General features: G+C 43.4%; 1 protein-coding gene across 1 annotated transcript in view; it reads right to left on the bottom strand.

Annotated features, from left to right (window-relative positions):
* Positions 1 to 14,767, bottom strand: part of LOC142020423 (connector enhancer of kinase suppressor of ras 2-like) — a 581,534-nt gene that overhangs the window by 202,420 nt on the left and 364,347 nt on the right. Inside the window, exon 10 of the mRNA XM_075008216.1 lies at positions 8,652 to 8,785. Within this exon, the coding sequence (XP_074864317.1) occupies positions 8,652 to 8,785 (134 nt within the window). The remainder of the gene's footprint in view (positions 1 to 8,651; positions 8,786 to 14,767) is intronic.

Here is a 14,767-nt window from a genome sequence, read left to right as displayed (position 1 = left end):
CTCTTTGAACTTTACATGGATCCCTTCCCACCCAGCCAGCCATGAGGCTGGAACTGAATCCTTCCACTTTACCATGCAGCTGCTGGGCTCTGCGGACCTGCTTCCAGCCACTGGCATGTCCAGTGCAGTTTCCCCTGCTTTAAAGGGCCTTTTCCCTGATGAGGATTGCGCCAGGGACCGCCGAGAAATGTTTTCCCCTGCCGTGTGGCTGGAAAACAAGCCTCCCACCTTCCTTTGCATTTTACATGGATCCCTCCCAACCCAGCTGGCCACGTGGTTGGAACTGAACCCTTCTGCTGGGCTCTGTGGACCCTGGTCCTGGACACTGACATGTCCAGCATGGGTTTTCCCTGCTTTAAATGGCCTTTTGCCTGATCAGACTTGCTCTGGGGACAGCGAAGAAACATTTTTGTCCTGCCATGTAGCTGGAAAGCTTCTCCCCCACCTTTCTTTGAATTTGACACAGCTCCCTCCCTACCCAGCTGGCCATGCGGCTGGAAATGAACTCGTCCCCTCACCGCACAGCTGCCAGGCTTTGCAGACCCTGTTTCTGGATACTGGATTACTCCAGAGACTGCCAAGAAAACATTTTCCCCTGCTCTCAGACATCAGCCAGCTTCTTCTGCTTTAAACACAGCCTGACCTCCACCTCTAGTAAAGTGGACAATAGCTTACCACAATTAAGTGGCCTGGATAGGTGATGGCTTGTGTAATGCAGAGTTTGATTCCTTGTAATCCTTAAGAAGCCAAAAGCAGCCTTGCAAAAAAAAAGAAAGTTTCACTGATTGTTATGACAGAGACCCATTCACTCTGTGGGTAAGCTCTGTGTGGGAATTGTATCTCAATTTTGACCTTCACTCTCCAGCAGGCATCCTCAGCATGGGAGTAAGAGCAAAGAAGCGCAGAAGGTCCAAGCAGGACCTTATCCTGCAGCAGCTGAAACAGCATCCACTGCTAGACAGAGGGCCACAGCACAGTGTCCCGGAGTTCAGGAAAGAGCAATCGGCACACCTGAGAGAGGATATAGTACAGCTCCTCTTAGCTTTGAGAGAACAAACCAAGGTCCTGTGCTCCATGCTGGAGCTGCAGAGGGACTCCCTACACAGCATTCAGTTTGTGGGCTCTGCTTCCTGCTGCACAGACTCCCCAGCATCCGGATTGCCCACCCTGCCTCACTGCAGTCCCTGAATGCAGGGAGGTGGGCAAAGACGGTCTACCGCTGCACCCCCAAAACCCACTGCAAAAAGTTATTCCACCTCCCTTGACATACCTTCTTTTTCCTGCCACTTAATCTTCTCCCCGCCGAATAAATTTATTCTTTTTATGACAACCACAGTCTGATTTATTAATTCATGTATGTGGTGGGGTACACAAATCATTGTGGCAAGTCAAGGGACCTGGGCAGGAGTGGAGAGGGCTGATAGCACAGCTGCCCACCACTATGCACAGGTCCACAGAAGCCTTGCAGCAGAGGGACCTGGGCGGGGGTGAACAGGGCTGATAACATAGCTACCCTCCACCACACAGAAGTCCACAGAGGACTCATGGAAGACATACCCAGGTGGGGGTGGAGAGGATCATGTCCCAGAGCGGGTCCTGGGTGGCGCCTGCCCCAGGCACAGGGAAGCCAAGTGCCAAACCTGGCTTATTTCATGCATGTGTGCACCCCTGCTAAAAATACCCTAGCCTTCGCACCATGAAAAATAAAAACATTCTTTTTGTGTAAATAACCCTCCCTTCACACGCATTCTTTTTCCTTCAGCTTAACCTGCCCCAACCCAGATAAAAGTATTCTTTCTCTGAAAGCCTCACTTTAATTTATTGGTTAGCCCATAGGGTTATTGGTTATTGTGGGGTGCACCAATCATTACGAGGAGTGGGGGGGGGTATTACAACTGTCAAATACAGCAGAATCATGTAGCTGCCCAATCATTCATGAAGCTGTTTTTCAAAGCCCCCCTGATTGTTGCTGTCTCTGCATTCACATTGGAGAATGCCCTCATGGGCAACTGCAAATAAGACCTGCTCATGGCATCAGCCTCTGCCCTCCAGACTGTGATGAAATTCTTCTGCCTGGATTCACAAATGTTATTCAAATTACAGCATGCTGCAACCATAATGAGGGCATTAGTTTCTGAATGCTCCAAATGGGTCAACAGGCACTTGAACCTCACTTTTAAATGGCCAAAGGTGCATTCCACCACCATTCTGCACTTGATGAGTCTGTAATTAAAGTAGTCCTGCCTGCGGTCCTGGGCACCTGTGTACGGCTTCATGAGGCAAGAGAGCAGAAGGTAAGTAAGGTCACCCAGTATTACTATAGACATCTCCACTTTGCCAATCTTGATTTTCCAGTCTGGGAAAAGAGTCACATCCAGGAGCTTTCTGTACAGCCCAGAATTTCTGAAGGTGTGTGCATCATGCACCTTTCCCAACCATCCCTTGTTGATGTTGGTAAAATGACATTTGTGATCTACTACCACCTGCAACACCATTGAAAAGTATTATTTTCTGTTTATATATTCAGAGGCCACATGGTCTGGGACCATGATGGGGATGTGTGTGCCACCTATTGCCGCACCACAGTTAGGAAGCCCCATGGCAGCAAAGCCACCAACTATGGCCTGTACATCTCCCAGGGTCATGGTGTTCCTCAGGAGATGCTGACAGATTGTATGCACCACCACAGCCCCCACTGTAGATCTGCCCACCGCGAACTGATTTGCCACTGACTGGGAACTGTTGGGCATTGCAAACTTCCAAAAAGCAAGTGCCACTTGCTTGTGAACTATTAAAGCTGGTCTCATTCTTGTACTGGTGCGCTTCAGGGTGGAGGCCAGCAAATCATGAAGTTCCACAAAAGTGGACTTGTGCCTGCAAAAGTTCTGCACCCACTGCTGGTCGTCCCAGGACTCCAAAATGATGTGGTCCCACAAGCATGTGCTGGTTTCACAAATTTAAAAACCCTGCTCCACTGTCAGCAATGCATCCAGGGGAGCTGGCATTTCTAAGTTCCTGGTCTGCAGTTGAGCGATTTCCTCTCCAACATCTTCCTCAACCATCAGCTCAGTCCATTGCCTTAATCATTGAAAGATAAACTATGTGACATTCTGGGAAGTTGTGCAATGACATGAAGCATTCGAGGATCCATGCTTACACTAGCGCTGTGCTCCAATCTCCCATTCATTTTCTTATGATTAGTGGTGCTCTGAATTCTGGGAGAGTGCTTTGGATTCTGGGATAGTGACATCAAACACTAACAAGCAACTTTGTCATTTTTTTCCCCACAACCCAGTGGTACAACCCTCCCAGAATGCAACAGGGCTAAGACACTGTGGGAAAGATACCCAAATGCACGCAGTTGAACTTGGATAAGGCAATGGAGATGAGGTAAGTTGACACAGAAAAACAGTAAGTTCACTTTCCGTAACATTTCTGGACAATTAACTTTGAGTTTATAAGATCAAGGTTAAAAAGTTCAATTTATTAAAACTGATTTTATTTTGTAGTGTAGACATAGCCTGAGTCTGATGCCACCAGCAAAAGACTGATTTACTTTTTGGTGGTTCAGGTTCAGTTATTTCTGCACAGGAGTGTTGCGCTTTCAAGACATCAGTAAGTATGTTCCACACCTCCTCCATCTCAGATTTTGGAGGCACTTTAGATTTTTAAAACTTAGGTCAAGTGCTGTATCTATCTTTGGAAATATCTCACTGGTACCTTCTTTGTGTTTTGTTAATTCTACTGTAAAAGTGTTCTTAAAAATGAGCAACATGTTCTGGATCATCATCCAAGAATTCTATAAAATGAAATATATGGCAGAATGCAGGTAAAACAGAACAGATGGTACACAATTCTCCCCCAGGGAGTTCTGCCACAACTGTACTTAATGATTCTTTAACAGGTGTCAACGGCATGAAACATGTCCTTTTGAACGGTGTCAGAAGCATGGAGAGGTATATGAATGTTTAGAATATCTGGCACATAACTTGTAACACCAGCTACAAAAGCGCCTTCTAAACACCTGTTCTCACTTTCAGGTGACATTCTAAATAAAAAGCAGATAACATTATCTCCTCTAAATGTAAACTAATTTATTTGCCTTAGTGGTTGGCTGAACAAGAAGTAGGACTGAATGGGCTTGCAGGTTCTAATGTTTTATACTGTTTTGTTTTTGTTAGTTATGTAACAAAAAAATTACACTTGTAACTTGCACTTTCACTATAAAGAGATTGCACTACACATTACACATCTGAGGTGAACTGAAAAATACAGTTACTTTTGGGGTTATTTTTACAGTGCAAATATTTGTAACAAAAATAATATAAAGTGAGCTCTGCACACTTTGTATTTTGTTCTATAATTGAATGAAGTCTATTTGAAAATGAAGATAAACAGCCAAAAATATTTAATAAATTTCAGTTGGGATTATATGGTTTAGCAGCCCGATTAAAACTGTGAGTAATATTTCAATTGTGCTTGCTTTTTAGTCGCTCACAAGATTTAACTGCATTTAGTTAACTGTCCTCTGCAATATAAATTCCTAATGTGCTGATGATATAAAAGACTTTGTGCTTAAATTTGAGACCAAGTTAAAGAGGAAACAAGTCTCAACATTCTCACTCTGGAATAAGATGGTTATTTACCCTATATTGACTGTGTTTTTCTGAGATGTAACAGTCTCTGTGCATCCTGCTTAAAGAACTACAGGTGCCTCAAACACTTTAGAGCAAATTATTTTGATTAGAATGATCTGTTGTGGCCATACATGCAATGTGTGGATCCTCATGCTCATATGTGAGGGCATAAATAGTGGAATGGTGCAACCCTTTCTCAGGTCCCTCACTTACCGTGGCAGCTGAGGACTCAGAAAGTTGGATGAAGTGGTAGGTCATGGGATTCACATTGACAACATGTTGGGTAACCATTGCTACTGTAGGGTAAATACTATTTTTTTCTTCTTCTTCAAGCATGTGTCAGTATGGATCCTACTATAGGTGACTGGCAAGTAATATCACCTCTGGATGGTGAGCAAGGAGTTTCACCTGCACCAGTCAAACATATACTATAGTACTGCTCTCCTGAACTTGGCATCTATCCTGGAGGAAAGTCCACTGTATAGTGTGGTGGTCCCTGAATAGTGGGGCATGCTCCATTAGGGAGGCATAAAGGAACATTACAGGGGTGCAGTGGGGTTCTGTTGATGTAAGCATCTGAAAACAACCAGCATATGTAACTTCTGTAGATACCCAGAATCACAGAGTGGACTATGAACCTTTTAGTGAATGAAATGTTCTGTGAGTCCTGGTACTAAAGAACCCCATCCTCCATAGGGCAGGTCCTGTATGGTGACTTATACTTCTTTCAGGATGCCTGACTTTAGCAGCCATGAAGATCTCCTTGTGGTGATGGTCATGACTGGTTCATGGCTCATAGTTGTGTCAGGTACATCCATGACCATGTAGAGAGCTGTTCTCAACACCACGTTGCCCTTTTATGAGCTCTTATAATTTCTCCCTGTTTTCCTGTGGAATTACAGACAGGAAGGCCTGGACACTTTTTTTCAGGTAAGGAAGATATATTTTGTGAACAGAACCTGGCAGTTCACAATGTGGAGAAATATGTTTTGTGCCCAAGGAGGTCTAGATTAATGGATTCTTTTCTTTCTGGGGACCTAGATGTCTGTTATGCTGTTGACCTACATTGGGATGTGCTTAGAAGTATTCAAAGTTCTTCGGAGGTACCTGGTACTTCTTTTACACTCATTAAGATGTGTGTGACTGAGTGATGAGCCCTTTGCCATCTAGAATGTGCCCTTGCTTTAGTGAGAGGATGAACCAGGTTGGGTTGTAGAGCTCAATTCTTAAAGAGCTTATGAGAGCTTTCTTAGATCACCTTGGTTGCAATGGTCTACATCTCCATAATCTGCAACAGGAGGGCCTGGAAAACCATTGCTGCCTGTCAGTGTTGGAGCCATGAAGATTCCCTCAGATGCAGGCAAAGATTATCAGTGTCCCTCCATCACCACTTGCATCTGGATGATGACATCTGGCTCTAGTGTGGGTTGCTTGGCTATTGATGGTGGGAAGTAGGATGTTCCCCACTTTCTTGATTTATGCAAAGGGGAGGGGAGGATCTGTTCTGGAACATCTATTATTCTGGTCCCTAGTATGGTCAATAGGACTGTAGTGGCATGCCTAAAGCATATTTTCCTGGTTGAGATTGGCTGGCCCAGTGCTATTCATATTTTATCTAAGAGTGGTCCCAGAATGCATGGCCTTCAGCAGCCTCCCTAAGGTCATTCTCCCATGATAGGGTAGAGGGATCTTTACTTCACACCAAGAACAAGTAGATTAGTGAGGGTGAGGAAGAGTAAGATTCTTCAACTAGTATGGCAACGAGGTCGGAGACGAGGTCCCACTGGCAGGTGTGCTGGTGCTGGTTGCTATTGTGGTATAATAAGCTGTCCCTGTTTCCTCTGCTGAAGCACAGCTCAACCCTTTGACAGACCAGTGACATCAGTACCAGATCTTATTTCCTGCATACTGGACTGGTTGTTTGTCTTGCCTCTTCTGACTCATAACAGACCTGGAGTGTTGAGCCCTTATCTTTGCAGAAATGGCATTTAGAACCTTTATTGAGTAGTCCTTGTGTGGTGCTTGAAGCCTTGATAGTCACCCTACGCTGTCAGCAGTGCAGGCATTGGGGACAGTGCTAATGACACTAGTGCCAAGATTGCTGGGGCTGGAGTTACCAGTGCTGAGGTTACTCATTTCAGAGTAGTTTGTATCCACAAAAACAGACTGACATTATTTAAGGCGCCACAGGACTCCTCAAGGTTATTCATGGTGCTGCTGCTGATTCTTTTTCCTGGTGTCTGGAGTATGGTGGTCTTCTTGAAGGACTATGGGTTAATGATGATTTCTTTTGCTTCAGTCTGGCTGTTAGTGTTATATCTGCTGATAGCAGATATAACTTAAACTGAGCATCCCCAGACTTTGAGTCCTTGAGGAGACCTGTTTCGGATGTGGCTCTCTTCCAAGAAGAAAAGGCATTACCTGTGTCTGTCTCTGAGGTGAATGAGGCTGTCACAGGATGGGCAGGGTTCAACCCCAAGCTAGCCTAAGTATAAATAACAACATAGTGGTAGGAGCATGGGTAGTGGTAGTGGAGACACAGCACAGCCATACAGAGTACAAACTCACTGGAAACTGAGCATGATGATACAGCTTAGCCATGCCTCTTCTGCTGCCAGCTGTGGTACTACAGCTACATGGCTATTTATGCTCATTCTAGGTTGATGAGAGGGATCACACTTCTGGTTTGCTGTGTAGACATAAACTTAGAGTCTGCCATGAGACACGGTAATTTGTGAGAAGTGCCTTACCCTGCTGTGTAAGGGCTTGCTAATGAGTTTTTTTTTCTTTTAAATGTCTAATTGGAAATGGTTATTAATATGAAGTTCTTCACAAATTTTTGTGAAAAATACCCAGTTTCTTTCAGTGAAAGCAGAGAGGCTTGGAGATGGGGAATTGACGCATGGATTTCATGTTGAGGTTTTCGAAAAATACAACACCTCAATTCACAACTCAGCTGAATAGCAGGTTTGACCATATGGCAGGTCAAAAGATACTGAGTCTTGCAAAAATTTCTCTCAAAACCAAGCCTAGCCCTGCTGAATTCCAACTGGACTGCTTCCTCATAATACAGGTTTGTCTTATCTGTTCCACAACCTCCACCATCTTCAGAATTCAATAAACTCTCACTTTTTTCAGTCTTCAGGCCATGGCTTGGTGACCCAATGCTAATATTAGCACTATTTTCTATGTCCTGAGGGTGGAGTCAAAAAGCTAAGCTGTCATACTCACAATCCACTGGAAGCTTCTGTAGAACACCAGATTCCACACCCAGCCCAACTCAGGAACCATGGGATCCTAAACACCGTATGTTTATCTTTATGCTAGTGACTGAGCTGGCTTTTAACTCATTCATAAGCTGAGAGATGTCTTAGACTGCACTGGTGTTCTCTGAAGATATTTTCTTTGGAATGGGGAAAAGAAGATTTTCCCTTCCTGGTCCTCTGGAAACAAAAGATAAGGAATCATGCCATACCTGCAAACCCAGAAAGACATTATCTGGCAGCTTCCTTAAAGGTGGAAGACAGAGATAGAGTGACTACTATGTCATTACTAGAAGTGCAAGCCCCTGAATGTAAGTAGCCTCAATGGAGCCAATATTAAAATCAGGCACCTCCTTGAGTGTTTTGCTGAGTCAGGGTCTCAAACAGGTTTTTGTGTCTTCTTCCTGTCAGTTGTTTAAGTGGAAACAAAAAATGCTATAACATTATTAAAAACAAAAGTCTCTTCCGGTATCCTGGCTAACATACTGAACATATTCCTCTTAATTCCCTGCACATAACTGCTAATCCAGAGTAGTGCTAGGCCTTCACGACTGCATAGAGGATGATAGTTATGACATTTTCTACACACTTGAAACACCCTTTTATTCTAATTAAACACCTTCCACAACATCTTGAAATATTTGATTATGCATAAAGTGTAAGGAAGACTAAATTGTTTCTGTTTTGTCGTCTGAATCAATTAACCTACAAAATATTGTGAGTATGCTCAGATTCACTGGGGGGGATTTACCTTGGGCCATAGAGTCTTGACATGGGAGAGAGGATGAAAATGTCCTGAAGAGCAGAGCTGTCAATTTTTGAGGACATGCCCATTGTGCTGGTTGGTGTTGTGGAGCTGCTTGTTGGACTAGTTGGAATCACAGGCTGTAAAGGAGAAGCAAACAAATCAAAATTTAAAAATTCCCATGCTACATTTCAGCAGTGCTCTTTCAAAGCTAAACTCTGTTTTCCTAGTGGAAACCTTGACTTAGCTGCTTTGTTTTTTTGGATTTACTATAATTACAGCTTCTTGCAAAAGGGGTGTTGTAATTCCCCCTGCTTTTGTAAGCACTGCAGGGACAGTTATTTGGTGTAGGAGGCTGAACTAAAGCAAATGTATCCGATGCACAGTAAGAAAAGAAAATACAGTAGGCAACAGGCTTGGCTTACCAGGGAAATCCTTGGTGATCTTAAACTCAAAAAGGATGCATATAAGAAGTAGAAACTTGGACAGATGACTAAGAAGGAGTATAAATATAATGCTCGAAATGCAGAGGAGTAATCAGGAAGGTGAAAGCACAGTTGAACCTACAGTTAGCAAGGAATGTGAAGGGTAACAAGAAAAGTTTCTATAGGCATGTTAAAAATCAGAGGGTGATGAAAGAGGGTGTGGGGGAGATAACCTTGTGACAAATGATGCATAGAAAGCTGAAGTACTCAATTCTTTTTTTGCCTCTGTCTTCACAGACAAGGTCAGCTCCCAGACTACTGCACTAGGCAATGCACTATGGGAAGGAGGTGGGCAGCCCTCAGTGGGGAAAGAACAGGTTGAGAGCTATTGAGAAAAGCTAGACATACTCAAATCCATGGGTTCAGATTTAATGCATCCAAAGGTACTGAGAGAATTGGCAAATGTCATTGCAGAGCCTTTGGACATTATCTCTGAAAATTTGTGGAAATTGGGAGAGGTCCTGAATAACTGGAAAAAGGCAAATATAATGCTTGTCTTCGTTGGCATCACAGAAACTTGGTGGGATAATACTCATGATTGGAATGTTGGTATTGAAGGGTACAGCCTGCTTAGGAAGGACAGACAGGGAAAGAAGGGAGGAGGTGTTGCCTTGTATATTAAATATGTACACACTTGGACAGAGGTGGAGATGGACGTAGGAGATGATGGGTTGAAAGTCTCTGGGTTAGACTCAGAGGAGTGAAAAACAAGGATGAGGTCCTACTAGGAGTCTACTACAGGCCCCCTAGCCAGGTGGAAGAGGTGGACGAGGCTTTCTTTAAACAGCTAACAAAATCATCCAGGGCCCAGAATTTGGTGGTGATGGGGGACTTCAACTATCCAGGTATATGTTGGGAAACTAATACAGCAGGGGACAGACTGTCCAATAAATTCTTGGATTGCATTGCAGACAACTTTTTATTCCAAAAGGTTGAAAAAGCTACTGGGGGGAAGCTGTTCTAGATTTAATTTTAACAAATAGGGAGGAAATTATTAAGAATTTGAAAGTGGAAGGTTGCTTGGGTGAAAGTGATCATGAAATCATAGAGTTCACAATTCTAAGGAAGGGTAGAAGGGAAAAGAATACAATAGAGATAATGGATTTCAGGAAGGCAGATTTTGGTAAACTCAGACAGCTGGTACGTAAGGTCCCCTGGGAAGCTAAACTGAGGGGTAAAACAGCTGAGGAGAGTTGGCAGTTTTTCAAAGGGACATTATTAAGGGCCCAAAAGCAAGCTATCCCGCTGAGTAGGAAAGATAGAAAACATGGCAAAAGACTGCCTTGGCTTAACCAGGAGATCTTGCATGATCTCAAAATAAAACAGGAATCATATAAGAAATGGAAACTAGGACAAATTACAAAGGACGAATATAGGCAAACAACACGAGCATGCAGGAGCAAGATTAGAAGGGCTAAGGCACAAAATGAGCTCAAACTAGCTACAAGCATAAAGGGAAACAAGAAGGCTTTTTACAAATACATTGGCAACAAGAGGAAGACCAAGGAGAGGGTAGGGCCATTGGTCAGTGAGGAGGGAGAAACAGTGACAGGGAATTTGGAAATGGCAGAGATGTTTCATGATTTCTTTGTTTCGGTCTTCACTGAGAAATCTGAAGGAATGCCTGACATAGAGAATGCTGGTGAAAAGGGGGCAGGTTTAGAAGTTGAAATAAGAAAAGAACAGATTAAAATGTACTTAGAAAAATTAGATGTCTGCAAATCATCAGGGCCTGATGAAATGCATCCTAGAATCCTCAAGGAGCTGATAGAAGAGGTATCTGAGCCTTTAGCAATCATTTTTGGAAAATCGTTGGAGACAGGAGAGATTCCAGAAGACTGGAAAAGGGCAAATATAGTACCCATTTATAAAAAGGGGAACAAGAATAACCCGGGAAACTACAGGCCAGTCAGCTTAACTTCTGTGCCAGGAAAGATAATGGAGCAGGTCATTAAAGAAACCATCTGCAAGCATTTGGAAGATGGTAAGGTGATAGGGAACAGCCAGCATGGTGTTAAAAACAGATCATGTCAAACCAATCTAATAGCTTTCTTTGATAGAATAACGAGCCTTGTGGATAAGGGAGAAGTGGTGGATGTGGTATACCTAGACTTCAGTAAAGCATTTGACACGGTCTCACATAATATACTTATCAATAAACTATGCAAATGCAACTTAGATGGGGCTGCTATAAGGTGGGTGAACAACTGGCTGGATAACTGTACCCAGAGAGTAGTTATTAATGGATTTCAATCCTGCTGGAAAAGTATAACTAGTGGGGTTCCGCAGGGGTCTGCTTTAGGACTGGTTCTGTTCAATATCTTCATTAACGATTTAGATATTGACATAGAAAGTACACTTATTAAGTTTGCAGACGATACCAAGCTGGGAGGGGTTGCAACTTCTTTGGAGGATAGGGTCATAATTCAAAAGGATCTGGATAAACTGGAGAAATGGGCTGAGGTAAACAGGATGAAGTTTAATAAGAACAAATGCAAAGTGCTCCACTTAGGAAGGAACAATCAGTGTCACACATACAGAATGGGAAAGGACTGCCTAGGAATGAATACGGCAGAAAGGGATCTAGGGGTTATAGTGGACCACAAGCTAAATATGAGTCAACAGTGTGATGCTGTTATGAAAAAGGCAAACATGATTCTAGGATGCATTAACAGGTGTGTTGTGAACAAGACACGAGAAGTCATTCTCCCGCTCTACTCTGCGCTGGTTAGGCCTCAGCTGGAGTATTGTGTCCAGTTCTGGGCACTGCAGTTCAGGAAGGATGTGGAGAAATTGGAGAGGGTCCAGAGGAGAGCAACAAGAATGATCAAAGGTCTGGAGAACATGACCTATGAAGAAAGGCTGAAAGAATTGGGCTTGTTTAGTTTGGAAAGGAGAAGATTGCGGGGGGACATGATAGCAGTTTTCAGGTATCTAAAAGGGTGTCATAAGGCAGAGGGAGGGAACTTGTTCTTCCTTGCCTCTGAGGATAGAACAAGAGGCAATGGACTTAAATTGCAGCAGGGGAGGTTCAGGTTGGACATTAGGAAAAAGTTCCTAACTGTCAGGGTGATCAAACACTGGAATGAATTGCCAAGGGAGGTGGTAGAATCTCTGTCACTGGAGATATTTAAGAAGAGGTTAGATAGATGGCTTTCAGGGATGGTCTAGAAAGTGCTTGGTCCTGCCATGAGGGCAGGGGCCTGGACTCGATGGCCTCTCGAGGTCCCTTCCAGTCCTACTATTCTATGATTCTATGATTCTAAAAAGGAAAGAAGGACAATCCAGGAAACTATAGACTGGTCAGCCTTACCTCAGTCCCTGGAAAACTCATGGAGGGGATCCTTAAAGGATCCATTTTGAAGCACTTGGAAGAGGGGAAAGTGATCAGGAATAGACACTATGGATTCACCAAGAGCAAGTCATGCCTAACCAATCTGATTAGCTTCTGTGATGGGGTAACTGGCTTTGTGGCCCTGGCAAGTCAATGGATGTGATATACCTTGATTTAGTAAAGCTTTTGATACAGTCTCTTACAACATTCTTTCCTGCCAGTTAATGAAGTATGGATTGGATAAATGGACTGTAAGGTGTATAGAAAGCTGGCTGGATGATAGAGCCATATGGGTAGTGATCAATGGGTCTATATCTGGTTGGCATTCATTTTCAAGTGGAGTACACCAAGGATCGGTTCTAGGGCTTGTATTGTTCAACACTTCTATTAAGGACCTGGATGAGGGGATGGATTGCACCCTCAGCAAATTTGTGAATGACATTGAGCTGGGGGACAAATAGATATGTTGCAGGGTAGGGATAGGGTCCACAATGACCTAGGTAAATTGGAGAATTGGGCCAGAAGTAATCTGATGAGGTTCAACAAGGACAAGGGCAGAGTCCTGCACTTGGAATGAAAGAATCCCATGCATTGTTATAGGCTGGGGACCTACTGGCTAAGTAGCAGTGCAGCAGAAAAGGATGTGGGGATTACAGTGGGATATGAGTCAGCACTGTGCCCCTGTAGCCAAGAAGGCTAATGCCATACTAGGGTGCAACAGGAGAAGCATCACCAGCAGAGCTAGAGAAGTTACTATACCCCTCTATTCAGCACTACTTAGGCCACATCTGGAGTACTGCATCCAGTTCTGGGACTCCATTATAGAAAAGGGCATGTATGTATTAGAGCAGATCCAGCGGAGGGCAACAAAAATTATTTGGGGGCTGGAGCACATTACCTATGAGGATTGGCTGAGAGATTTGGGCTTATTTAGTTTGCAGAAGAGAAGAGTGAGGGGTGATTTGATAGCAGCCTTCAACTTTCTTAAGGAGGGCTCTAAAAAGGATGGAGAATGGCTGTTCTCAGTAGTGACGCATAGCAGAACAAGGAGCAAGGGCCTCAAGTTACAGAGTGGGAAGCGTAGGTTGGATATTAGGAAAAACTATTTCACCAGGAGAGTGGTAAAGCACTGAAATGCATTGCCTAAAGAGGTGGTGGAATCTCCATCTCTAAAGGTTTTTAAGTCCTGCCTTGACAAAGTTCTGTTTGGGACAATTTAGTTAGGGTGATCCTGCTTTGGGCAGGGGGCTGAACTTGATGACCTCCTGAGGTCCTGTCCAGCCCTAGGATTCTATGAATCATGTTAAAGATGTCTCATGGAAAGTTTAAAAATCAGAAATCAGTAAAGTATTACATTTAAACTTCAAAACAATAACTAGCAGATTAGGGAATACTTAGAACACTGGCATATGTTAAACACGTCTGATTCTAGACTGAAGTATATCCGTATTAAAATGAAAGTAAAGTTACACAAGTTTATGTTCTCCACTGATTCCCCTCCCTACTAATGAGGGTGATAGTTGCTGCATACCCAAAACAATAGACATTCCAGTACTTCTGAAAATGGCCTGGGTCCTCCCACTTCCAGGCTATGATCTCACATACATGGTTTGTGCAAGGTTATGCCAATAGGGCAGAGTAATGTGCTCTTCAGAATGGCAGCCTACATCTCATGGGGCATGATAAAGCAAGTTCAGTTTTATATCGGTATTGGATGGGACAAACCTTGTGGGAAAACAGTATTGTCCAGCTTAGATCTGGAGGAATGGTATGCCTGTAACTAATCCAAACAGATATTTCTGCACTTTCATTGGCTCTCCTCTCTATTTCTGTGGGAACCCATAAGTTTAATTTATAATATTTATCATTCCATGCTAAAAGGTGAGGGGTTGCTCCAAAAGTTGGTGTTTGTCAATGAAAATGGAATTATTTGTATACAGAAGATAGTTGTTTACAAATAATTTTTTCTCTTGGCTAGATTTCAAGAGGGACTTCCTATGGTGTATCCCAGTATTTAATTGTATTTATTTATAGACTGTACTATGCATAAGGCAAATGAAAGAGTTCAGAGCCGTAATACTGGGTGGCGCGGGGAGCAGGAAGCTTCATACTGATCCTACCACTCCCTGTAGAACACACCTATAGGATTCATATGAAAACAGGATCTTTGGCACTCCAGAACCTTCTTATTCCTCATCTGAAAGCATAACCCTATTTGTGACTTTTGTGGCTCCTGAGATACAACAGGCCCACGGAGCAGCGTGAAAACAGTCCTCTTTGAGTTCTGGGAAGCAGGTGGGTGT

This window comes from Carettochelys insculpta, chromosome 13 (assembly GCF_033958435.1).
Source record: "Carettochelys insculpta isolate YL-2023 chromosome 13, ASM3395843v1, whole genome shotgun sequence".
NCBI classification, from domain to species: domain Eukaryota; kingdom Metazoa; phylum Chordata; order Testudines; family Carettochelyidae; genus Carettochelys; species Carettochelys insculpta.
The sequence above is the reverse complement of the archived record's forward strand: the minus strand, read 5'-3'. Positions and strand labels throughout refer to the sequence as shown.